The sequence below is a fragment of the Mytilus edulis genome, chromosome 10, assembly GCF_963676685.1.
Source record: "Mytilus edulis chromosome 10, xbMytEdul2.2, whole genome shotgun sequence".
NCBI lineage: Eukaryota > Metazoa > Mollusca > Bivalvia > Mytilida > Mytilidae > Mytilus > Mytilus edulis.
In genome coordinates this window covers 15,791,159-15,817,760 of record NC_092353.1, presented here as the reverse complement: position 1 = coordinate 15,817,760, position 26,602 = coordinate 15,791,159, and the positions used below count along the sequence as shown (strand labels likewise).

The following is a 26,602-nucleotide window of genomic DNA, read 5'->3' as shown; positions in this document are numbered from 1 at the left end:
ACACGCAACACGCAACACACTGCTCTTAGAGACTCAAATTATGTTGTATCTGTCATAAATATATATTGGAATTAGTGACTTTATACACAGCTAGCCTTAGAAAGGCACGATAAAGGAAAATAGGTGTTCATAATTTTATAGCTATATATTTTAAGTTATGTTTTAATATTTATTGAACAGTTTACAATATAGGGTAAAATTATTCTAAAGTTCTGCCTTGGACTGGATTCGGTAAAATAGTTTAAACAACAAGGTACTCTTACTTAAGAGTTTTGTTACTTTAATCAGGCTCACTTTATCATGGTCATCAAACTGACCTTGATAATACACTGACTTTAAATTTTCATCACCTAGATAGAAAGAAAAACACATAAACCTCATAGAAACTAATAAATGCAACTGTTATCGTTTAGTTACTGTAGATAGTAATTAGTTTACTGTCACGGTAATTTATCTCATAGTTATACTTTGTATATATCTTAACGAAACGTGTCTGAGAATAGGGAGAACAATTAAGTGTAGTGCAAATACACGGATTATTATACTCTACCAAAATGTGGCAAGTAAAGATGTTCTTTTGTATCCTTTATCTTACAGGTAAATTTGTAATACATTTATTATTTGTACATTATTTTACACAGGTCAACTCTGGTCTAGATCAAATGCATTGCTGCTAATTTATAATTACACATACTCAAGATTAATATCTTAATAAAAATTCGGAATTTGATAAATAATATTTTCTTCCATAACTTTATTTCTAGCGGATTTGTTCGCCACGGTCATACGTGGTTTTAAACTTGTGCAAAAAAACTGCACTCAAAGTCGTTACGTGGAATGATATGCAATTATATGCATATAAAATAAAACTTGGTGTGAGTATATATAAATAGAAGTATAGTAATTGCAGAGAGTATCAAGTGATGTAGGTAGTGGGATAAAAGGATGTCAAGACGCCCAAATGTCTGACGAAAGTGTGTCAACTTAACTATTTTTCGTAATGTGCTATCGTCGTCTTGACCTCCGTAAGATTGGTATACTTTGTATGATGCCAGGATTTAAGTCAAAATTATTGTATTAAAGGAGCTCATGAAATATTTCTTGACCTTCATGATTCAATTCCAGGATATCTGAAATATTTCTTGACCACCGCAAATATTTATTTTTATCCTGCAATTTGGTGTTTTACTATACAGATACAGCCCTACAGATATCACTACGCTGTTTCTGTATACTATACAGATATCGCTGTAAAGCTAGCTGCCCACTGCCGGACTGAGTATTGTACGAACCTGAGTGACCTCAGAATGTGTATTGCAGTCGCATTTCAATGACGTATCAATTGCGACTTAACTATTACTCCTATATGTTCTGTTTGTTTTCAACATTTCTGTAGAGCAATCAGAATCACATCCATTTCTTGATAACATACACAAATAAACAGCAGTCTTTTCTACGAAGACAACTATCGATTTCAAAACATGAATGTGTATGATTGTGTAATAAAAACAACCATGTCAATTTCAGCATGCATGTTTAGTGAATGTTGAGTCTGAAGCGTAGGATAACTCGTACAGTCCTGTTTCAAATTGGACAATGTGTTGTTATTTGTTTTTACTGTTGAAAATACTTGTTATGTTAAAATAGATAATTATTCACCTTGAGCGATGTATTATTGTTGACCATTTGAGATTCTTTTTTTGCGAACCCGTCTTCAGCTGAATGTGTGATTACTGTATCGTATTACTACACGGGCCTCAAGGGAATTCAAATCGAAAATAAATGCAAAACATGTGTCTTTCAAAACACAAATAATATACAGAATTCATTGCAGGATAAAGACAATAACTTGAACTATTTCAGGACCTCCGTAATTCGATTTCAGGACCTCCACAGATAATCGATCAAATTGATTCATTTCAGGAGGTCCTTTATAAATCGTGATATATGTAAAATAGATGCAGCTCTATAATTATTTTTATCATATACTTAGACTAAATAACATATGATTTTTACCGTATGATAATAGCATTAAATTAAAGTATTTTCCATATTTTTCGAAATGGTGCTTAACGGGCTGATATGAAAAGTTTATCACATGCTTCGATTGTTATCACATGCCTTTCCGTAACGTTATCACATGGCATTCCGGTGAAACTCGGCAAATTCCGGAAAATACACCTCAATGCTACGTTTTCAGTGAAGAACACTACAAAGTAGTGTACAAAACAATTATTTGAATATTGGAAAGTATATTGAGTAAAATAATTAAATTAAATTAAAAAAAATAAATAAATAAATAAATAAATAAATAAATGCATTTTTTAAGTTTTTCTGAAACATAATTTAGAAAGTATTTTAAAAAAGTTGACTTTTCCAAACAATGTTCATTATATATAATGTTGAATTATTTTTTTTGTAGATTCGTCCATACTAAAATGTGTTTTTTATCTCTGTTGAGGCATATTATAGAAAGATTTCATATTGAATGTATCAAATTTTGGGTCCGACGTCCGTGAACTTTTTACTCTTTCAACTTCTTTTCGGGAACCACGTAAAAGGATCTTTTCCGAAAGTATGAATAAATTGTAACGAGTATATGACGTTTTCAGTATAATTTCAAATTTACTTTTATTATTTAAATATTCATTTGACATTATTGCATATATTTCTATTTTGAAAAGGTTAAAGTGTCTCATATGTCTTGAAGGCGGGGTTGTAATAAAGATTTAAAGATTTTGATATTGTATACTATGATATTAGATTGTGACACTATAATACACTAATTACTCACTATATATGAGAAAGAACTTTAGTCGTAGAGAGGCACTTACGTGAAAATAAAGATATTTTGAAGAAAAACAATTTTAAAGACATACACCTGATCAGATGCCACGACTATTTATTAAATAATCAGCTTGTTTATTATATATATGTGTGTGTGTGTGTGTGGTCTAGTGGGACGGCTATAGTGCAGGCGATTTGGTGTCACGATATCTTAGTAGCATGGGTTCGAATCCCGGCGAGGGATGAACAAAAAATTTGCTAAAGCAAATTTACAGATCTAACATTGTTGGGTTGATGTTTAGACGAGATGTATATATATATATATATATAAACAACATTTTCCAAAAGACCAAAAAAGTGAAAAAGTATATTTAAACAAAACGCATTTGACTAACAGGTCGAACAACTGATGTTCTTAAACCCTGCTGACTGCCATTGGCGATTGCCAAATAAAATTGATCACGAGATGTAACAAAATGAATCTTAATATAAATTTAATAATAAACAGAAAACGATAAGCTTGTGACCAAGATGTCATGCCACAAACACAAGGTGTCAATATTTTTTTTTGTACACCAGATCTAGATTTCGACAATATATGTCTCTTCAGTGATGTTAAGGATCGAAACGGTATTTGGAAGGACATATAATTTACCCTCAATTTCAGATCGACTCTTGAATTTTAAGAGTCAATATAGGATGAACTGATCATATAAACCGGAGGGAAAATATGTATGCTGACTGCCATTGGCGATTGCCAAATAAAATTGATCACAAGATGTAACAAAATGGATCTTAATATAAATTTAATACTAAACAGAAAACAATTAACTTGTGGCCGCGATGTTATGCCACAAACATATATATATATATAGTGTCTAAAAATAGCAACAATCAACATTCAATCTATCTTGAGACTACTATAACACATAGTGAATGAAATTCATGATTCATTCCTTTGGTTTTGGGTAGAACTGTTTTTCATCCCTCTCATTAAGTCCATCAGGTTCAAGAGAGGGATGAAAAACAGTTCTACCCAAAACCAAAGGAATTAATCATGAATTTCATTCTATTTAACTAAAACAACTATTTGTTTAGATTTAAAAATTGTTATGTACAATAAACGGCAAAAATATGTTTTATATACCCCATCAATCAATATGTTAAACTTTTACACAAATTTTGTGTAGCAGTCAAGCTACAAAGATATTTTTTGTCATGCATCCGATTTCACCTAGATAGCTGCACACGCCCGATGAAGCTAATTTGTTTAGCGAAATATTGCGTGCATAATATATAAAATATAACATCTAATTTTATAACACTCATTAGTGTGTTAAAGTTACATTCTTAGACACTTAATTATATATATATATGAACTCTATTTACCTATTCTCGTAGATTTACCTTTGAATGTGCATTAATACATTAACTATTAAAATGGTCATTGAATGAAGGCTAAATCCTGATAAAGTTTACCATATACACGAATAAACACTATCAGATAACATGATAATGGAAACTTAAATGTTGTTCGTTTAAAATAAGTATATTTATTTGTATGCGATATTAATTTGTGTTGAAAGACATGCTCAATCATCAATTATTTTTATCCGATGTTGATCAAAATTATATATTAAACGTTGCATCAAATGTCTGATGTGATCTATACTTATTCATGCAGCTGTTTATTGGGTTTAGAATTAATGCATAAACAAGCATGTTCAATGACGTTATGTAATTAAAGTCATAAATACCTAATCATGCTTATGGTTTTTTACACTTATCGAGAAACTTTGGTGAAAAGGACTTGCATAAACTGAAAAGAATTAATTATGCTACTCACAGATGATATGAAACTACTAGTATACCATAGTTTCAAAACTCGCTGTAAAGGTTTATTGCATGCCGTTGAATGACATTCAACCTATACTTCCCCCTCTTTACAGATATTTAAGCCAGCATTTTGTCATGCAGTCAAATCCATATATCACAACAAATCTGTCTTTTGGACTTTCGGTCTATGCACGGAAGTAATATTGAAATATAATACTTCCATGGTCTATTGTATTTCTTATTTTTAATTTAGTGAATGTTTTTTTACTCTGATTATATATCTGAAGTTTTGGTTTTAAATGGTAGATTATTTACGACATACTATCATTCAAGCTGCAGTGGAAAGCGATTTAAAATATAAAAGACTTTCATCATGATATTCGTGTATTAGATATATATGATACAAGAACATAAGTAAAAGGGATATCTTTTTAACAGAATAAGTTTATAGAATTAAGGCTTCATCATTAAAATGTTCATTTCTATATATATAAAAGATAATTAGGATAATAGTTCTGTTAAAGTCCATTTTATTGTTAAGGATGAAAATGATTTTGTCGTTAAAAGTAAAAGTAATTGTTATCTTCTTACGTCAGGCGAAGTCGGATGGAAACTTTGGTATTTAGATAGAACCAAAGATACTGTTTTGATTATTGATGCCGGGAAAAAGAATTAGAAAAATATCGATATGTACAGCGTTGTTGAAAAATATGCCAAATGGCTTTTTTAATGAATAATGATGCGGTCAATGAACTTAATAAAAATGAATAATAGGAGATGGAGTTTAAACGCCAAATAAAAAATCAATGAGAAAACTTTCCGACAAAGACCAAATAATGTAGAAGTTGGCAACTATAGGTTACCTTATGTCTTTCAACCATGAGTAAAACCCTAACCTGGATTTAGTGGAAACAATCATAAACAGCCTAAGAAAAACAAGATATTGTGCAATGCAAAGTAATAGGTATCGGCGGAATGTAGGACCATTAATATGATGTGATTTGAAACACGTTAAAATGCCAAGTCGTTAGCGTCAAACGGAGATTTGTTTTATCGGTTAACGTTATGTAAACAAAAGTTTAACTGACAGTCATCTTGTCAGGTACTCCATTCCTTCTTATAATGGATCGTCATCTCATTGGCACTCACACCACAACTCTTTTTTCATGTCAATTTTGTTGTTCGGTTTATTTCCTTTTTGGTTTTCATGGTTTCAAAAGTTTTATATTTTTGCGTTTTTCACTTTGAATGTTCATGATTAATGACAATTCCGGACCGTATGTTTGTTTTTAATCTTTTTATGCCATCAGTGAGGAAATTGCATGTTAACGCATAAATAAATTTACAGGTAGATATGTGAATTTGCTAATTGATTATATTTTAGTATTACAGAAAGTAGCAGAATGTGCCTTAACGAAAGAACAGATCAGAAATATGTCGCCAAGTACAAGACCTGCATGTCAACCAGGAACAGTAAGAATTTAAAATCTAATATATCATCAAAATATTTCCTTTACAATAATGAGTTTTCTATTTCTAATGTAATGTATTACGATAACTTCTGGACTTCACTTACAAGGCAATCCATGCTGAAAAAGGATATCCGTTTTGCTATGCGCAATGCATTCATTTAATACATAGTATCGTTCGAATAATAGGGTCGTTAAATCAGCTGCGACGTGTTTGGAAAAAGACATTTCAGTGACGGATCAAGCGGGTTGGAAAAGGGGGGTCCGGGGATTTGAACTTCCCTATTTTTGGACGATCAATCAAATTGAATGAAGAGATATGGTTGAAACCCCTCACCCCATTTCATCCTGGGTTGGGACCCCTCCCCTTTTTTAAATGGCATGATCCGCCAGTGCATTTTCTGCCTCTATGCCTCACATTTTGATTTTTCCCTCATGAAAATAACAAACAAAAGTTCGCAAATACGATAATTATATACGGAGCGTAATATCCTGCTTTGACTTCTTCGTGTCATATCATAACACTGTAAAATAATGTGGGATCAAGTTAATAAGAGAACACTACCTACAAACGACATCATATGTCTATTAATAGGCCCTAGAATATTTTTTTTATGTCAAATAAATAACCGCAAAAGTTGTGTATATTATAGTTTTTATATCAATTGTTTTATACATAAAGAAACACTCAATGAACTGAATTGTATGTTTTAGCATAAGTGGTCTCAGTATCACTAATCTGTCTATAAACACTGATTTTATGAGTTCACATCCCTGGCTTAACACTTAATCGAATAGTTTTGCCAATTTTGCTATCGAAAGTGTTGTTTCTCTTCTAGCGCTCAGCCTTTCTCCAACTAATAAAGACTTCTTACACGTAACAGCCATTAGTGCTTATGGTGGCATTAAACACCATATGATCAATCAATCATTCAATCAATCAATCTAAGAACAAAACATCGTATGGTTATTTTTTTAAAGGAAACATCAGCACAACAAGTTGACACAACTCAACGTCTGTCTGATTTAAGAAGTTATTTCCAGTCAAATGGAATTAATGGATACATTATACCTTCTGTAGATGCTCATCAGGTAAACAAATATAATAATATGAAAAAAAAACATGTTTTACATAATGTTGCACAAAGAAAGGCTTACGAAGTTAAAATATGAAAAAAGAAAGTGTAATATTATTGACAGTGACAATTCAAAAGATAAGAAGAACAAATCCCTGATATAAGCTTACGAATTAAAAAAACAAAAACAATTTCTTCATAATACAAAAAGCAGCTGCAAACTTTAAGATAAAAATGTTTGTTAGCGCGGCCCTCTCCTTTCCCATCCGAACCTCATCATTTGTGCAACCTTCATTAGTAACGTTTAAAGCCGAATAATTGATACTTTTCGAGACTAATATGCAAATCTTGTTTAATAAATGGCAGTAAATAACTAAAACCGCTTAAGATTATTAGGCATGATTCAAGATAGAAGATCAAAGGTCTACTGTAACACGTACATGTATATAGACATTCAAAAAGTGGAAACTATAGTTTGCCTTATTTATCAGGGCAACGTTATCAAATTGTAATGAACTATGGTAGAGAAATGATCATGACAGTTCGATTAAAATGCGGCAAACTATTGACATCAACAGAAATAATGTAAAATCAAAGTTGTTAGGTGAAACGATATAGCATATTTTCCTGTTAAGTCTTTTGTAGACGAAACGCACGTCTGGCGTAAAGACAAAATTTAAACCTGGTATCTATGATGAGTTAATATACAACTACTTGATCGATGCCACTGTTGATGGAATTTACACCCCCGAATGTATCACCAGCCAAGTATTCAGCTGACTTGAATTTTCATTGATATGGTCATATTAATAAATTAACTGTTTACAAAAAGAAAATTTAGATACTAAGGGTTTTCTACCTCATGAATAGATTACCTTATATTAGCTGTATTTGGCAAAACTTTTGCGAATTTTGGTCCTCAATGCTCTTCAACTTCGTACTTTATTTTGCCTTTTTATCTTTTTTGGATTCGAGCGTAACTGACGAGGTTTTTTTTGGGACGAAAATATATGGTATATTTGAGTTTATTTACTTTATCTAGAATGTTACTTTTCGAACATACTCATACTTACGTCAATTTTTTATTCAAAATATTTCTGGTACAAGGAAGAAGAAAAACACAGTAAACTAAGTTTCCCTGCATTTACAAATGTATGCATTACGTGATGTATAATTTGTGACAATTTCTTTTATGTTGGGAACTGATTTTAGAGTGAATATGTGTCTGAATATGACAAGAGAAGACAGTTTATTTCTGGATTTTCTGGTTCTCAAGGTACGTCTTATCAACAAATAAATGTAAAAAACTGTAAAATCTAATGTTTTACCATTGGAATACAATACGAATAAAGTACATGTAAGTAAAAAAATATCACAAATATGGATTTAAATAATTTCATTTTGGTTTCTTGTTCACAAACATTCAAATCACTATTTTGTGTTAACGTTAAAAAGATATTTAAGTTGTTATTTTTTGCAACCAGATCTGCTGTCGAATGTGTCGAAATATTTTCAACTGGTCTAAACTAGACATAATTAAAGCTGAGCATGTGGTATATGCGCTTTCATATTCATATCTGCAGGCCTAACTTTTGAATATGACTTTAACTGTGATGTATATAAACATACACAAAAGCTAGGCTGATATGATTGCCAATGCGGCAACTAACTATTAAAAAGACCGCATGACAAAGTTGCGACAGTTACTGGTTACTGGTTACTGGTCCTCGTACAACCCTCACTTCAACTATGAGAACATTAGTTTACTGTATATAGAAGGCAATATCAAAAAGGCCCCGGGATGACAAATTTATATTACAAATTTCTATTATCCAGCTAAAACACATTCTTTTACTTTTTAATATTTTTTATCAATAATTTAAAATGAATGCAAGTATTTTGTTTGACGTATTATTACTTATAGCCATTGCTGTTGTATTGGAGAATAAAGCAGCCCTTTGGACAGATGGTAGATACTTCTTACAAGCAGAGGAGGAATTAGATTGTAATTGGATATTGATGAAGGGCAGATCAGGTATAAATCAAATTTAACTACCAAGGAGGACAATAGAACTTATATGGACATTTTAGAATTACATGAATTAGTTCATGAAAAAAGATTTGGATTTTGTTTAGTGTTAATCTGGCCATAATACTAAAAGTTTAACATCAACATATGTATAATATAAGTAGTAAGAAAACGCAAAATGAATTCTTTTTTTGCATATCAGATTATATTTTACTAATTAATTTCTTACCCTTAATTATTTTGAAACGTCAGATCTGGTCCAATGATCATAAATTTTAAGTTTTTAGCAAAGATTAATTTGACCGCAACCTCAGATCCAATACATGGTTGTGCATAGGGATTGAATATAACACAAGGCATCTTCCGGTCACAGAAGTTTATGATGGAATGTTTCTGTTAATCTTTTATGGAAGCTTTTAGGACCACAACAATTCCAAAATGTGTTAACTTTTGTAGATATATGCATTACGTTGATGGTACAATGTTACGTCGTTACATTGAACATTTTTATCATTCAGATATGTCAATTTCAGATCTTGAAATATATGTATACGTTTATTTCAAGTTTTTCATAATTATATAATTTTTCCCTAAAAGAAAAAAATGTTTTAAATTTGATTCTATTGCTATTGTAATGTAATTGTATGTTTACAGGAACAGAAACAGTGCCGTCTATAACAGAATGGGTAATTGCTGAGTTATATGGTCAGAACGGCGTTTTAGGAGCTTATCCTTTCTTGATTGGTAGTGGTAAGTCTCGTTTGTAAATGTTTGATTTATTTTTTCGTCATTGCTGAAACTAGATATTTGGTTAAAGAATCATTTATGATGCCCTTGTCATGAAAATGTATTTTTTTTAAATAATGAACAGACTTTTAAATTCATCAAAAATAAACAAAGGCTTCTAGACAACAGGGAAAAAAAGTAAGAAGTCACTGTTGCGTTTTGTTTCGCATTCAAAAACAAATAAGATGCAGATAACAGCTGATCATTATGAAACATTTATTTCATCAATGCCCTCCCATAAATATTTTCTGTTTATATAAATTCATGAACAGATGATTGGATAAAAAAGGATAAAGAGTTAGAACAAAATAACATGAAACTAGCACGTGTGGAAGAGGATCTAATTGACAAGATATGGACGACAGGCAGACCTGTGCAGCCAAACACAGATATACATGGAATGAAACTCAGTTTTACAGGTATGATTTATCAACATGTTAAATTGACCTTTTTGCTATTTCGGAATCCGCGACACTTGACCTCAGAATCTGCGACACTTAACCTGTTGACGTCATACATCAAGCACTTTTCCTTTGTGGCTTGAGACAATTTCTATTTATGACGTCAACATTTATAAGTTATGATGAAAACCTTTGTGATATCCAGTTACGGTGGTCAAATAGATATAAAGTGTATGAATACATTTAAATGCCAATATGTCTTCTCAGTATGATCCTTTAGAGTTAACATACACATTTTGTCATGTGCCTTAAATTTTAAAATTATATACATATAGACTCTGACAGTTTCATAAAAAGTTTTAAAACACAACATCCTAAAATTTATCCACAGTTCAATTCGGTGTTCCTCAAGGCACGGCTAATGGACCTAGACGAAAAGGATACATTTGCTACATGAATTAAAACTTTTGGTATACAAAATCAAAACGCGTCCTATGAAACATTTTATCGCTTTGATATCACGATATTTTATTTCAACTATTGTTTTATTTTAAAGGAAAGTCATGGATAGATAAGTTTAACGACATAAAACAGGAGATGAAAGAGAAAAACGTTGATGCCCTGGTTGTCACAAGTCTGGATGAGGTAGCTTGTAAGTACTACATCATTTCTTAGAAATCAAACCGCAATGCAAAACAAGGCATGATTATCAAAATACTACATGAAAAGGTGTATTAATATATTTAAATTTGTACTACACATTGAGATGGTATCAATTATTTCGCGAAATGACAACATAAAGAATGATATATTCTTAATTCTCAGTACAGGAGAATATGTTAGTTTTGATAATGAATCATAAATATCTTCATTTCGTATTAAGCAGTTGATACAATTTGATTTACATACGAAAATGTTATTGTAAGGAATAATCTGAGGGGACAACAACATATATGTCTGGAAGGTAACACATGTGTAGTAGCATTTAAAGATGGATTTAGAATGAACGGGATAGATCTTTTTGAAATGCGATGTGTATCAATTATATTTGACCATCGTTAATCTACAATGATCACTAGCATGTCAGCACTAATGTTGTGATATAAAACCCTACTAGTGCGGCCGATTTAGATCTTCAATGTTGTCTAGTTTTCCATTTCGAAAATGTCTGTAACACACCAGAATCAATTAATCATGTATCAACAAAATTACAGAGGCAAAACAACTTAATTCATAAAAAGGAAAAATACGACACCATTGCTTAAGGGTAAATGAATATTTTGTGCTTTTCTTTTGATAACTGGATCAGACTCCTTTGGATTGTTATGTTCTATCTCTATTGGATGATATGCACAATTAGACGATTTTAGGGTTAAGTAACTGCAGAGCATCAGATGTACCATACAATCCAGTGTTCATGTCGTATGCTATTGTCAATAGAAAAGCAGATACAATAAGGTATTTAACGTTTTCCCCCATTAAATCTAGACAAAATTGTTAAATCTGAACTTAACATTGAATGGATAATACCTCCACTAGTAGCACTTGTATTGTTTCTTTTTGCAAGATAAGAATGGTATCTAGTAGTAAACGATGGTGTTTCTGTCACTTATAATACAGATAATTGTTTGTTTGCGACAAAAGATCTGTTATTACTTCCGACGTCATACGTTATACATATGATTAAAAGCAGTCTTCAAATTAATTGTTACGTACGTTCAACTTTTTTAGGAATGACTTCATCGTATTGTTAAGATTCTGCATATGAAATCAAAGTATTCTGAATGATTGAAAGCTGTGTACACAAACTCACATAACAATCGCCCAACAAGTTGAATAAGAATCCCTATACCGAAAATAGTGTCCCTCATTGTCGATAGTTTTTACTTTTTCTCTCACTAGATTATACATTAGAGAAAAGAATACAAAATTACTCAAGTCTCGTGACACTGAAATGTCTACGGATGATTTGTTTGATCATCTTAATATTGGAAGAGATGGTAATTGTGCCAGCAGAAAAGATGGAAATAAAATATGTTTTGAGGTAAATTGTTCATAAATAGAAACACCTGCTGCAACTTCCATACATAAATATTTATGCATGTGCCCAAACTAGATAATATTTATATACCTTGTGGGCTCCAAATATGTTACCTTTGCTTGGTCATTTCAGAGCATGTTTTTGGCATGAATTCCCAGAACCAAATGCGTCAGCTCGAGAAGAATAAAAACATAAAGAATTGACATTAAACGACACTTTGTATTGTCAACTTTAAATGAAGGAGTATTAACCTAAGGACATTGATAACAATGTAGATAGGATTCTGTATATACTCTTCTAGTACTAACCTCCGATGAATTAATGTAAGATAGGAAGAAATGCTTTCTAAATGTGAATTCTTCTTATAGTTCATTAATTCAACATTATAAGTCTGTGTTTTCAGAAATGTTTGAACTTTCAATGAACAGAATATGTTGGGAATCCAAATTACAAATAAAGTAAATGAAGTAAATAAAAATAACATAAACACTGTTTGCGGTGTATCATTTGATTCAATTAGGAAAAATGTTGGTTTTTATGTGCCTGAAAATCTTTAATTTGAAAATCTGCATAAATAAGAGCAACAGTATTATACCAGTCATCAAAAGTCATAAATCCTTAAAGAGAAAACAAATCCGGTTACAAACTAAAACCGAGGGAAACGAATCAATTATAACAGGAACACATTATTGAAAAGTGATAATTAATTAACATTGACACTTCTGTTGTAAGTTCATATCCGTATCATGCGTATGGCATATACATCATATCCGTATCATGCGTATGGCAAATACATTTTGAATAAACATCTTTATGTTAATAGGTATATGACTATAACGACATACTTGATGGTATAAGAGAACTAAATTCAACTGCGAATAAAACTTGGATATCCTACGGTTGCAGCTATGCTATTTATGGACTGATTGATAAGGTAAACATTTATTTTTTATACAAATACAATAGATAATCAAGGTGATTAAGCTAGTTCATATTCAATTTTCTAACTTGTTTTCGTAAATTCTTTTTCTTAAATATTTGCAGCTTATTTTGCGATATCATTTGATTTTTTTTTTAAGTTATGATGACAACTCCTAGTACAACGAAATCGTAGCAAACAAAATTCGATAAACGTTGTCAAAATCAAAGGTGAAATCTGCCATTTTTTTATCTAGAAATTATTTCATCGGAAATTATTTATATTTATTTCAGGATAAAATTTACCAAGCAAATACGCCTATAGCTCTGATGAAATCTGTTAAGAACCCCGTTGAACAGATGGGTTTAAAGAAATCGCACGTAAGATGCATCAGGATAACTGACAAATTTAACAAAAGTTCTAATTCAGGGGAAAATATGTCTTATGAATGAAACGATGTGGTGATTTCGGGTGTCAACTAAATAAAATTTGATCATAATACTCAAAAGAAATTAAATGTTGTATACCTTAAACATAATGCTCATTCATTAAAATTAGAACATAAGCCATTTGAAATACGGAACACGAAACCATTCTAAATTATTTTAAAAGTGTTGCCTCGGTCAAAATATGACAAAATATTTTTTTTGGGTTTTTTTTCTTCTAACATGTTTTATAAAGAATAATAAAATTTCATTACTGTAAAAGCATTTTAGCATAGTTTGACCCAGGCAACACTTTTTAAATGATCTAAAATCGTTTCATTTCCGTTAAAAAAAACAACAATAGGGATGAAATGGAAACTATTCCTGATCCTGTATCCGTCATATTTACTTTATTGAATACGAATCCACAAGCATTAAGCAATATCAGCTTGGGAGATGTTGCTCGGCTTATCCTAAGACACATCAAAATTGTAGTTCTATTTATACACATACATTCAAAAACGAATGTATAATAAGTTTTAAATCAAAACGAAAGTTGTGTTTCTTTTTATTGGCAATGATAGTCAATGATCGAAGCAAACAACGTATGGGTCGTAGAATAAAATCTAACAAAACAACACCGATAATTACATAAAAAATAACAAGAGTCTTGCTCAATAATACGTTGTATGAACTCGTGTTCACAAGAAAGGGACACAAATTCTGCTTCACTTTTGTAACAATCGTGTAGCTCACGAATTTAAAGGTGTGCATCTCATTTCTCTTTCAAAAAAGATGATGTTTTTAAATTGGGATGAGATTATATTGATCTTTTTTTTTATTTTTATTTATTAGTTTGTGCTATAAATACTTATATCAGTCGAATTCTGGAAATGTTATTCGAATTGCGTTAATGACCATAAAAAAAATCATGCATTTACTCATGTTCATTGTAGATCAGAGATGCAGTAGCCTTGATTACGTTTATTGCCAAATTGGAAAAGCAGGTATTCTGAAGTATTTATAACTTTGCACACTGTATATGTTAATAAATAAAGGCAACAGTAGTATACCGCTGTTCAAAACTCATAAATCCATGGACAAAAAACCAAATCGGGGTAACAAACTAAAACCGAGGGAACGCATTAAATATGAGAGGAGAACAACGACGCAACACTAAAATGTAACACACACAGAAACGGACCAAGCATCAGACAAAATCCCACGAAAATAACAAATATAACATCAAAACCAAATACATAAATTTGGGATAGACAAGTACCGTGACACGTCTTATCGCAATGTGAAATTACACTCAAAAATAAGAGAAAACAAACGACGCAACGATAAAATGTGACACACACAGAAACGAACAATAATATAACAATGGCCATATTCCTGAATTGGTACAGGACATTTTTAAAGGAAAACATGGTGGGTTGAACCTGGTTTTGTGGCAGGCCAAACCTGGCACTTTAATGGCAATGTTAAATATAACATTGAAATGAATAAACTCATCATCAATACCAGGATTAAATTTTGTATTTACGCCAGACGCGCGTTTCGTCTACAAAAGACTCATCAGTGACGCTCGAATCCAAAAAAAATAAAGTACGAAGTTGAAGAGCATTGAGGACCAAAATTCCTAAAAGTTTTGCCAAATACAGCTTAGGTAATCAGTTCCTAAGGTAGAAAAACCTTCAATAAATGTTATTGTAGAATACAGATTTGAAGTCAATTCCAAAAGTCTTCATTCTGTTATCTGCTTTTATCACAAACGTACTTTATTTCATCACAGCAACACCTCCTTCTTTCAAAAGGATCAAAATTTTACAATTGCCTGTTCTGGAAAACAACTAGATGTTTTGAAAATGAAATTGAAATTGATGATAGCAAATTGTATCTTTGAATATGGTTTTGTAAGAGTGGTGAGCAAAATCCACGAGAGGCGATATTTTTTGCACATTGCTATGGTTCTGTCACTTTGAGATGGAGAAAAAAATTTCGGCGTCGTGATTTCAGTGATTATGAATAAATATCTCAATCGCACCATATTTTCTATTTAATTATGCAATAACTTACATGAAATCAAAGTAAATTTTGATTCCTCAGTTATGCCTTAAATGCAGATTTTTTAATGATTTACACTTGTAGGTACAAGAAGGGGAATTTTGGACAGAAATATCAGCAGCTTCAGATCTAGAAAGACACAGAAGGTTAAATTGTATCTTTGTTGTAAAATTCTTTGAAAAATACATCAAACAAAATTCAGCTAATGCTGGCGTTTTTATGGTATAGGAACTTCATTGAAAATGAAAATAACAAGTTTCAATTATCAATTGTAAACATCAGATACGTTTTTTCTTAAAATTGACCAAGAACAGTGTTATGCTCACAATAGGAAACTTGATCCGGCCAATTTAAGAAGTAACAACAGAACTAGACTATTCTCACATATTTCATAGTATAAATGATCATACAGAATTCATTGAATACAAACTCAGACACACAAAATCAGAATAGTATCTAGCATCCTTAATGCATGAGAAAGTTCTATACTGATAATGTGAAATAGCATACATACATTTGAGCTGAATGTTTTATTGGTGTCTATTACGTTTGTTTTCCAATGGTTTTGATGAAAAAGATGGACCGAAATTGTTATTCAGATTAGGTTTAATTTTGATTTTGCATGTTTATTACCGAAGAATTAATTTTATCTTTTTGAACTGAACAGTCGTTTATTTACAAAATAAGATATTTTGTCTATTTTCAATTTGAATTTTAAATTAAACCTACATATACTTACAATATTTGCAAACTATTTTCATTCCAAAATGCCTGTCCAAATTAAGGAATATGACAGTTGTTTGTTGAAGCTTTTGATATTTCTACTTTGTTAGAGACTTTCCATTTAAAAAAATTCCTAAGTTCGGCATATTTGCTAGTTTAATTTTTGCATAAAGACGGTTTCAGGAAAAACTAAACTGTACTGGTTTATTCGTACTTTTTGCACTTGAACAAACGTGATTTATCGATAGTTATGAGTATTTTACTTTAAACTTTTTACAGGTGTTAATACCGAGCGTTTGTTATACTGTCTTATGCTTCTATCATGTCACTCAACATTTACGTTCTGTTTTGATTCATAATAGAAAGCAGGACCTTAATAGAGGATTAAGCTTCGAGACAATCTCTAGTAGCGGTTACCATGGAGCTGTCATTCATTATGCTCCATCAAATAAAACAGACAAACAAATTACAACATCAGAGATGTATCTATTGGATTCTGGTGGTCAGTACTTGTAAGCATATTACATGTCTATTTAATGAATAACTTTGATATTATGGTTTGTGTCATTCTATTTACAACACGATGATTGTATACATAAGTCGTTCCTTTAATTAAATCTTCCACTGTTTGCATCGTCATGTTTAGGCGTAACTGATGAAGATTATTCCAGAAATCTTTGTGTGTCTTACAGGACACGGACATGTTAATTCATTTTCTTAAATACAGAAAAAACTCAGTTCTGCAATTCAGATACGGGAAAATATAAGGACTTATAAGAATGTATAATTGATAAGCGCACAGGCAAAACCGTAATGGCTCATCACCTATCTAAACATGATGCCGTTCGTGATAGAAAAATACATTACAAAACTTGAAAATAGTTCGGTCATTTTAAATCCCAAATCCATCAAGTACCCTGTATTGACTATTAGTTTAATAATATTATTTTCAGGGATGGTACTACAGATGTAACCAGAACGTTTCACTTTGGTTCTCCAACCGATTATGAAAAGGCATGTAGATTTCCAGATAATTTATAATTGTTTCAAAATTTGATATGTTATAAATGGACATAATTTAATTGGTTCGAGATTTAATTCAATAAGGTTGTCACTTCTTATACTTAAAAAGCTTAAACAAATTAAAATGGTGAGATGCATTGTGAAACATTTACTGTGAGCATAATGTATATTAAAAACTGTAATTGAAACTCCCACAAATTAATGTAGATTAATGTTGTTTGTGTTTGTGTTGTAGGAATGTTATACGTTGGCGTTAAAGGGACACATTGCTTTAACACAGTTTGTTTTTACCACTGGTCTGAAAGGTATTTGCATTATATGTACTCAAATTTTGTTATAGAATTTATGATTGAGAAAGCTTCTACGTAGTTCTGTTAAATAGAATAATGTGGTTTTCAAAATACGGCTTGTCACAATGAACATCTAATTAGACAAACATGAACTCTTAGCTGCATGTCATGTTTGTAGTGATTGATCATAATGGACTAGTGTATGGAAGTGAATAAAAAAAAACCTGTTCAATTCGAAAAGAACGAATTTTATTTTGTAAAATATCTATCTTTTTGTCTCATTTAAAATGTATATTGTGACTTGAAACATAGTATTTCTGTTTAATGTTCAATATTCAGTTTATTTCCCGTAAACAGTTTGATTGAAATATAAAGACGTTGATTGCAGTACATTTGTATTTTTTTCAAATGAATTCTTATTTTATATATAAGGTAGGGAACTGGATGCACTGGCCAGACAACCGTTGTGGAAATTTGGACTTCAATATCTTCATGGTACAGGTCATGGTATAGGATCTTATCTTAATGTACATGAAGGTATGTGTTATGACTTTGAAATGCGCGTCTGGCGCAGCAAATTATATGACATATGTCTTTAATGAGTTTGATAGGACATGTTGTATATTTTGTTATACAGTGCCAATCGATGTCTGAAGAAAAGAAACAATATTTTTTTTACAAAAAAATTTTCTTTCCTCCATAAATTTTGATAAAACTTGAGTGTTTATTATTTGTTTTTCATGTGTCAACAAACTTGTTCACATCTAACCCATCCTTGTGCTTGAGTTTCTATTCATTATATGAAAGTTGCAATAATATAATAAATAAGTAAAATAGATAACGCATGGCAATAAAGTTTAATGAATAGTGTCCGAATCTGATTAAAAAAATGTTTTCTGTTAAAAGTTTATAAATATAGAAACTACGAAGAAAGGTTTTAACTAACTCAGGCAAAGTTGAACCAAGATGGATCTGGCTTTTCTTGCAACCCTTTTCGTCATACAGGTCTAAACGTTCCACCTACAAAACTGAATAGAAAAAATCTTACCAACATAAAAGAAGAAAGTCATTTCAAGACAACCGAATGAACAGCTGGTAATTAATAATAAATATTATCTTATGTTTGTTGCTTTTACAATACATTACAAGTGCATATCATAAATAAAATTTTAACTACAATGATATTTTGACATTGCTTGATAATCAAGCCAACTGTATAACAATTTTTCAGGTGTTTTTTTAATAACTATGTTCAAGTAAGGAACAAGATGAACTCTTAAAGAGTGTACTTTATGCATGTCTTATAAATTTTAGGACCGGGAAGAATATCTATAACTGCAGGAGATAGTCCAACAGATGCTGCTTTAAAGGAAAATATGTTCTTTTCCGTTGGTAAATAAGAATGTTTTATGTACATATTCTTAAAGCTAGCGCTTGCTAATTATCTCTGAGTTGATATCTGTGTATCATCCCAGCTGGACACACGACGAAGCTGCCAATTATTTATGTGTGGTTTGATATAAAATTATATTCAATACATTTTGCAGGTCCCGGTATGATATCTGTGTATCATCCCACCTGGAAACATGACGAAGCTCTGTCTGAAAATATGTTCTATTCGATTGGTATTATGATTGTTTTATTCTTAACTATTTTTTTCGTTGTAACATAACCAAAGCATGTTGTAATATCTAAATTGTAGTTAGATACTAGTATATATACGTAGTTGTGCACAACCGTGTTTTGTTAAAAGTTTCATGACTAAAGCTTTTCTAATACAGTAGTTTGGGACATATACTCATCTTGTATTCATATATTTTTACATGATACAGTTATAACACGTTTACCAAACTTCAAATCTCCTTTATTTATATATACTAAAGTGCTTCCGTGCTCTTCTATTGTTCTGCATGCAGTAAATACCACATATAATGTTACATGTCATTTTATGCATTGTACTAATCGACCCTTAAAAAAAAGCCTTATCAACAATTCGTGTACTACAATTTCTCTTGTTAAATAGTTGAATGAACAATCCATATCATAACAATAGTTTTCGTTTGCCGTCAGATATAGAAATCCAAACAGGAAATCCACTAATGGATCGAAACAATTACAAATATTTCATTTAATAATGAAATGGAAATTTTTGGTTGCAGCAATATCATTTTTATCAAAATGTTGCTGGAAAACTTTTTAAATTATACCACTCTTTATATATTTCAATGTAAAGTATATTTATTGTCTCCATGCTGCTTTCTTTCAATTAACTGCTTCATATATATTTTGTTCGTGTTTAAATACTACAAACATCGCACACTAGTAGAAAAGTTTAATGATCTTTTAAATACAATAAAAGATTTCTACATATTAGTTTTGTTGTTTGTTGATGAATAGTCATCATTTTGACAGAAGAACCACTTTTCCGTATGTTTATATCGTCAAGACATCAATAATGAAATTTTACAAGCAAATGCATAATGAGTTTAAGCTCTGGCTGCATTTTTGTCTTTAGTTCATTTCAAATCAATGATATGTAAATGTTGCGTTAGGGATAGCTAGATTTTTTAGTGGCCCAAATCATTGCTGTTTTGTAAAACAAGTCTTTGAGTAAATCAATGAAATAGCTGTTTAATTTATACCACGTTTGTAAAACCAATGTTTCCATATTTATTAAGTTCATGTGTGAACGGGAAATTTTTGTTGTTGTATTTTTGTCTTCATAATACTAAATAAAAGACATGGAGTGGCAGGCATGATTTTTCCCATTTGGTATAAGGAAATCTACTTAAATCTTACGTTTGCATTTCTACAATTTTCAAAATATAACCATAAACGAGAAATACCTTGTACAATTTAGAAATGTCAGTTTCGATAACAGTCTGTAAGTAGAATATTTTATTGTTTTTCAAAGAAGTGTTTTAACGTTTATTAACATCTAATGGTAACACCATTCATTTTTTCGATAAAAATCATCTACAAAACGTAATAAATATGTAATCAGTTATCAGAAACGACGAAACGATACATTATAAGTAAACGATGTTGCTATCACCAATCATGTTTCAGCCAAATCAGACACCAAATATTTCTAAATTATTAAAAACCAATGTTTTAATGTTTCCAGAACCTGGATATTATGAGGATGGGAAATTTGGAGTCAGACATGAAAATATAGCACAGATTGTGAAGGCTGAAACAAAGGTGAATATGTTTATCCAATAATAAAAGATTTCACGATTAAACGAACAGCAAAATAAAACATTATCCAATATTCAACTATTTTTTTATTTATTTATTTGAGGGGTGGGGGAGTATCCAAATCAAAGTCAGCGACAGAAGTCATTTAAGTTGAGACACAACTATATCGTATCGATATGAGTCATGACTGTGACTGTAAATACACTCATCATAGATGCCAGGTTGAAAAGCACTGTGGGACCAGATTTCGAAAGGTTTTGACAATTACAGCTATAAAAAAGCGTATTGATTTCAAGACTGTTGGAAAGGTATACATTGACAGTGTTTTTCCATCAGGTCGAATTAGGAGGGAAAGATTTTGAAATTCAGGGAAACGGCAGTCGTTAACTAATAGTTCGTTTCTGTGTGTGTTGCATTGTCGTTTTGGTTTTTTGTTGCACTTCAGTGTTTTTGTTGTTTCGTTGTTTTCCTCTTATAGTTGAAGTGTTTATCTTAGTTTTTGTTTGTAATCCGGATTTTTTTTTTCTCTAAATCGAGTTATGACTCTCGAACAGCGGTATACTACTGTTGCCTTTATTTGATTTTCTAAATCTTCCCTTTTATGAATGATGTAGGTGAATATGTGGGATTCCAAGATTTGTTGTAAATTGCCACAGGCGAAATACCAGAGCCAATACAGTGATGAAATTCATTTAACACGTTGGACATAATACAAAAAAAAAGGTTTAAGACATTGCTGTGTCAGAAAAAAAATTCTGGATTTACATTCATCAGAAACTCTTTCCTAAAAAAAAGTCAATGATGTATAACTACTAAAACACTTGAACAGCTTAATAATCAAAATGAACTTGCAAGAAAACCAAAATTAATCTAAGGTCAACTTTGTCTGAGGGAGCTGAGGCCATAATTTTTGAAAAATTTAATTTTATCGACTGAGAAATCATCAGTATTATGGTGAATCATGATGGCTAATTCACATTTGAAATACAACTTTCACAAGTTTCTGATTAAGATATAGCAAAGAAGTGTAGGGTTAAAACAGGAACATACGAAACGAAGAAAAGAATAGTGTTCTTCTATATTTCTAACCGTTACAAGTCAGTGCAAATATAGCTATGCATATATTATCTTTACTCAATTTTCATTTCAGTATCATTTTAAAGACATTGAATTCTTAACATTTAACACCGTAACCATGGTCCCCTATGAACCACATTTGATCGATTACAGCTTACTTACCAAAGATCAGGTAATTGTCCAAGGAGTAAACTGATGGTTAACAGGAATGATGTAATGTATCATCATGTTTCTTGAATATATGTGTTCGAATAATTGAGATTTCAATGAAAACGTTACGATATGTAAGGGAAATGCGTTAAATTGTTATACCAAACCTGCTTCGCCTGTTTAACAAAATATCTCTATAAGTTATGCATTTCTCTTGATAATTCAGTTTCATATAAATATATCTAAAAGGGATATATATTCATCTAATCCATACATGTGACTAGAAGTCATGTCCGGCTGTTTTACTGTTGCAATAAAACAAAAGTACTATGTTTTAAAGGTACTTTATTCATTTGTGTTAATACTTATCCGATGTCAGATATATAAGAAACAGTAAGTTGTATGCAATACTGTATAGTTCAAGCGCAAAATACCTTTAAGTGGTGTCACAGTGGTGTTTATTTATAACAATGCATGGAATTTAAGACATTACTTAAAACGCATTAATTTAAGACGTGAAGTAAGATATAATTAAAACCTGTTGCCAAACTATTGAAAGATTTTAATGCAAACATGTCATGAGCGGTATACAAACCAGAAAATTTAGGTGAACACATATGGGTCCTCAACGAAAAAGTTACCGACTGTAAAATCCTGAAAGTAAAAGTAATAGCATGAGAAAAAAACCAAAAGAATCGTAGCAATTTGATTTACGATTTACTGTAGACATTTCATGTGAAAACTATAAGGTTATCAATGTGTTCTAATAGCTCGTTTCTTCTGTAAATATTTGATATATTAAACGATCTATGAAATAACATTATTTCAGGTTGAATGGTTAAACAGTTACCACAAGAAGGTACAGAGTACGATAGGACCACTGATAAAGAACGACCCATTGGCAAGTAAATGGCTAAGCAGCAGGACAGGATTTGTAGACATGGTCAGCAATGGCATACATATGACTGCCAGCACTGTTTTAATAACTGTGATGGCATCCTTTTTATATATTTACTTATAACGTGCATTTAAATCAAAGTCTTGTTAGCTTGCTTATATAGTGAGAAAGGTAGCTATGGATTATAATTTGTTCAACGTTTGTGTAATCCATGTATAGTTATATTATTCATTAGAAATGTCAATAAAAGTTTTTATAAAACAGTTTATCAACGTTTTGTTATATTGGCTCTTGTTGTCTTATTTTTTAATATCCATTTTTCTGGTTTTGTGCATTAAAGTCTTACTTCTTTTTCATCTATCGAATCTATATGATTACATAATTTTCGTTTTTTAACATCTCCAAATTCTGATCAGATGTTGTTGCATATTTGTACACCTGTTAGGCCAAATCAAAGATATGATAGTCATTGTATCATTAGCCAAACAGACACACCAGTTATCATCAGATTTATGAATTCTTATTTCCACATCCTGCAAAGCCTAAGAGATGCACCTCTTTTGCACGAGATTTATTGCTGAATGTCAACACCAATTTTAAAGACTTTGGTTTGACCTGGCTGAACTCAGAATCTGCAACTCCAGGTGAAAAATCTACCAGGTGACCATGGAGGTGTTTAGGTTAATTGGAAGATTTTTGTTATTGTTTTTGTTAAAGAAATGTACAATTATGCAGAATTTGATCAAGGCAGATAAATGGACAACAAGTGTTTGGCCAAACAAGAGTTTACATTGAACAAATGCAGGCTATCTGGACTTATATTTGTTCATTGTTATTTGTCTTTGTATGTTTACTATATCTTTTAAGCAGTTGTTGATGGTTGGTGAGGTCTGACAGACAATTTTGGAACTAATTGGTATACTTTTTATGTATAATTAATACTTGACAGGATATCATTGCAGTTACATGCCAATAGTTTTCACTACTGTCATTTAAAAAAAAATCAAACAAAAAAACCATTCGTTCATGTTAAAATATCACATTTATTGAAGTTCTCCTTTGAAATAAATAAAGTTTGGAAAATATATAGAATCACAACACTTTATAATGGAATGTTACATAGATATGATACATCTGATATGTTTTATTTGGTGGATTACAAGAAAAAGTCCACTGACAAAGGCAAAACACAAATTATAGAGTAGGTATTTGTCATTCACATTTACTGCGAATATTCTTTTATTCCAAAGGTTACTTTTTTCTTGCATAGGTTCAATTAACAAGATGTTGCATACATTTAAGTTGCAAAAATATATATCAAGGCACATTTGTAAACAATAACTTTTTCTTCCAAAATCAACTTATAAATATAATTTACTTTTGAAATATATTCATAAAATAGCCAATTTAGCCCGTAAATGTAATGAAGTTTGAACCCAAATTTTAGTTTAAATGGTGTGGAGATTTACTAAGAAAATTCAGCCTCAATTCAACCGTTTTATACTAAATACTAACAACATTAATACTCAAGTCTCTTAGAGTCAAAGGTGCAACAGCAAGGCTATCTAGTGACCACAGATTAGAAATTGACAACACTGACCACACGACAAGTACGTCAGGACGGACGTCAATTAAGGGCCACTTGTGATCTCACTAAAATCCAGTGGAAGGACGGATTCTTGATACTAAATGGTTTTGGTAATAAGAAATTAGATTTGATAAAATTAATCTTTTACATTATTGTACTTTTTTTGTACATTGAAAGAATAACAAATATTTATCTCAAACATTTGAATAAGAAGGCAGTGGCTTAAAAACACATCACAAAAACTGAAAGCAAACATGAAAATTACTAACACAACTCTGTGTTTGTATATTGCTACGTTATTATTCTATTGCTCTTGCATAAATATCAGAATTGAAATTTAATTATTTTCAGGAAAATAAATTAAATTTCATAATGAAGTGGAATATTCTTTTTTTTAAACAAACTCTCAAATGTAGTCTTAAAATTCTTTTCAATGAAGCATTTTCTATGTTCAGAAAATGATACAGCTTTCTTTGTATATAGTTGAAGGTTATTCAAGAATGTAAAATTTTGGATAATGATATAGCAGGAACTTTTTCATAAAGTAGAACAAGCGTTAAATAGAGACATATAATTCATTTTTATCACAGATATGCTTATTGTTAAACACTGACAAAACATCATACAAAATAAATACTACATGTCAAAAATTCAATTCTGACGAAAACAAAATTATTCTTCACTTTTTCACTACTGACAATATCTTTTATTATTTTTTATATACAAAACTTATACATGTTTAACAAAAAATATATCTTTGTACAATTTCATTATCAAAGCCACAAAATACATATTTCCACAAAAAAAGGCATTACATAAACAGCAATATTTGTTCACACATTGATAATCTGGCTTCAGACTGTTTTCAATAAATCAATACACATTCAGTCATTACATGACTAATATTATACATATTTGTTCATTTACACAATATATACATAAGCACTTCATCAAATTTAAAAACAAAATATAACAAAATAAATTGTCTAATTTCAATAATTGTCTTCCTAAATACAAAATTATTATTTTTTCTTCTTTCCCCCGCCAGGACTTTTATTTCCCTTGGCACTTTTCCCTCTTTTTGGTGATTTTGTTTCAGATTCTGCTTTTGATGCTGCTTCCTTTTCAGCAAGGTCTTCTAAACGTTTTCTTTCTGCTTCCAAATATGTTTGTCTAAATGCTTCTCTAGGTTTGTTAATTTCTTCTCTAGCTTTATCAAGAATAACCTAAAAAAACAGCATTGTTTATGAAATTAAATCATTATTGAAAAAATATGCAATGTATTAATTTTTAAAGTATATGTTTAAAAGTTGGCCTTCTAAATCACAGACATAATGACATTTCAATGTTTTGGTAATATGAATGGGAGTTAACAGCTTCAAAATATTATTTAACAAGCTAATTGTTTAAATAGCCCTTAATCGAAAAATCTAAATGAAAAAGAACAGAATGGTTCTAGTTCTTACAACATTGTAAAGAATATTTATAACAATGTTAAACTGTTAATGATCTACATTAATGCATGAGTTATAAACTCATTTACATTGCTACAAATTCAATTAGAATGCATATATACCAACAACAAGTTTAAAAGTTAATAAAATACCATACTGAATTCAATTCTTAAACTAAACACAATAAAATAGAATAATAGAAGAATATTTGGCATGCCAACAAAAAACAAAGTAGAAAAGTAAAACAAGCAGGCTACATTTATTAATCTCTAGTTTATTATCCTCCTTTCACAAAAGTATTATTAGAAAAAGAATTTCCAACTGTCATTTACTAAAATTGTCATAATTGAAATAAATGA

At 30.7% G+C, this 26,602-nt stretch overlaps 2 protein-coding genes across 52 annotated transcripts in view; one reads left to right on the top strand and one right to left on the bottom strand.

The window, feature by feature from the left end:
• Positions 1-328: 328 nt before the first annotated feature.
• LOC139493507 (xaa-Pro aminopeptidase ApepP-like) lies at positions 329-23,469 on the top strand. 2 transcript variants are annotated; one of them, XM_071281988.1, is made up of 22 exons: positions 329-597; positions 6,008-6,096; positions 7,074-7,184; positions 8,381-8,444; positions 9,093-9,203; positions 9,852-9,947; positions 10,256-10,402; positions 10,941-11,036; positions 11,755-11,842; positions 12,287-12,428; positions 13,249-13,359; positions 13,638-13,724; positions 14,726-14,776; positions 15,924-15,985; positions 16,925-17,074; positions 17,516-17,576; positions 17,821-17,890; positions 18,308-18,412; positions 19,423-19,500; positions 21,003-21,079; positions 22,227-22,325; positions 23,133-23,469. In XM_071281988.1, exons 1-22 carry the CDS (start codon positions 555-557, stop codon positions 23,322-23,324), a joined length of 2,130 nt encoding a protein of 709 aa, XP_071138089.1. In that variant the 5' UTR covers positions 329-554; the 3' UTR covers positions 23,325-23,469. The 2 variants fall into 2 exon arrangements, with proteins under 2 accessions (XP_071138089.1, XP_071138090.1); XM_071281989.1 differs by lacking the exon at positions 19,423-19,500 and adding an exon at positions 19,190-19,267 and having other exon boundaries at positions 466-597.
• Positions 23,470-24,224: 755 nt separating this feature from the next.
• Positions 24,225-26,602, bottom strand: part of LOC139493503 (androglobin-like) — a 110,502-nt gene continuing 108,124 nt past the window's right edge. For all 50 annotated transcript variants that reach the window (XM_071281948.1, XM_071281953.1, XM_071281961.1 and 47 more), the window contains one exon: positions 24,225-26,015. In XM_071281948.1, the coding sequence (XP_071138049.1) occupies positions 25,812-26,015 (204 nt within the window). In that variant the 3' untranslated portion in view covers positions 24,225-25,811. The remainder of the gene's footprint in view (positions 26,016-26,602) is intronic.

What these genes read in the sequence shown, in the direction of transcription:
- LOC139493507 (XM_071281988.1), top strand. Translation starts at nt 555, where the DNA reads ATGTGGCAAGTAAAGATGTTCTTTTGTATCCTTTATCTTACAG. An exon ending in AATGAAACTCAGTTTTACAG is followed by an intron (nt 10,403 to 10,940) that starts GTATGATTTATC and finishes TTTATTTTAAAG; the next exon opens with GAAAGTCATGGATAGATAAG. An exon ending in TTTTACCACTGGTCTGAAAG is followed by an intron (nt 17,891 to 18,307) that starts GTATTTGCATTA and finishes TTTATATATAAG; the next exon opens with GTAGGGAACTGGATGCACTG.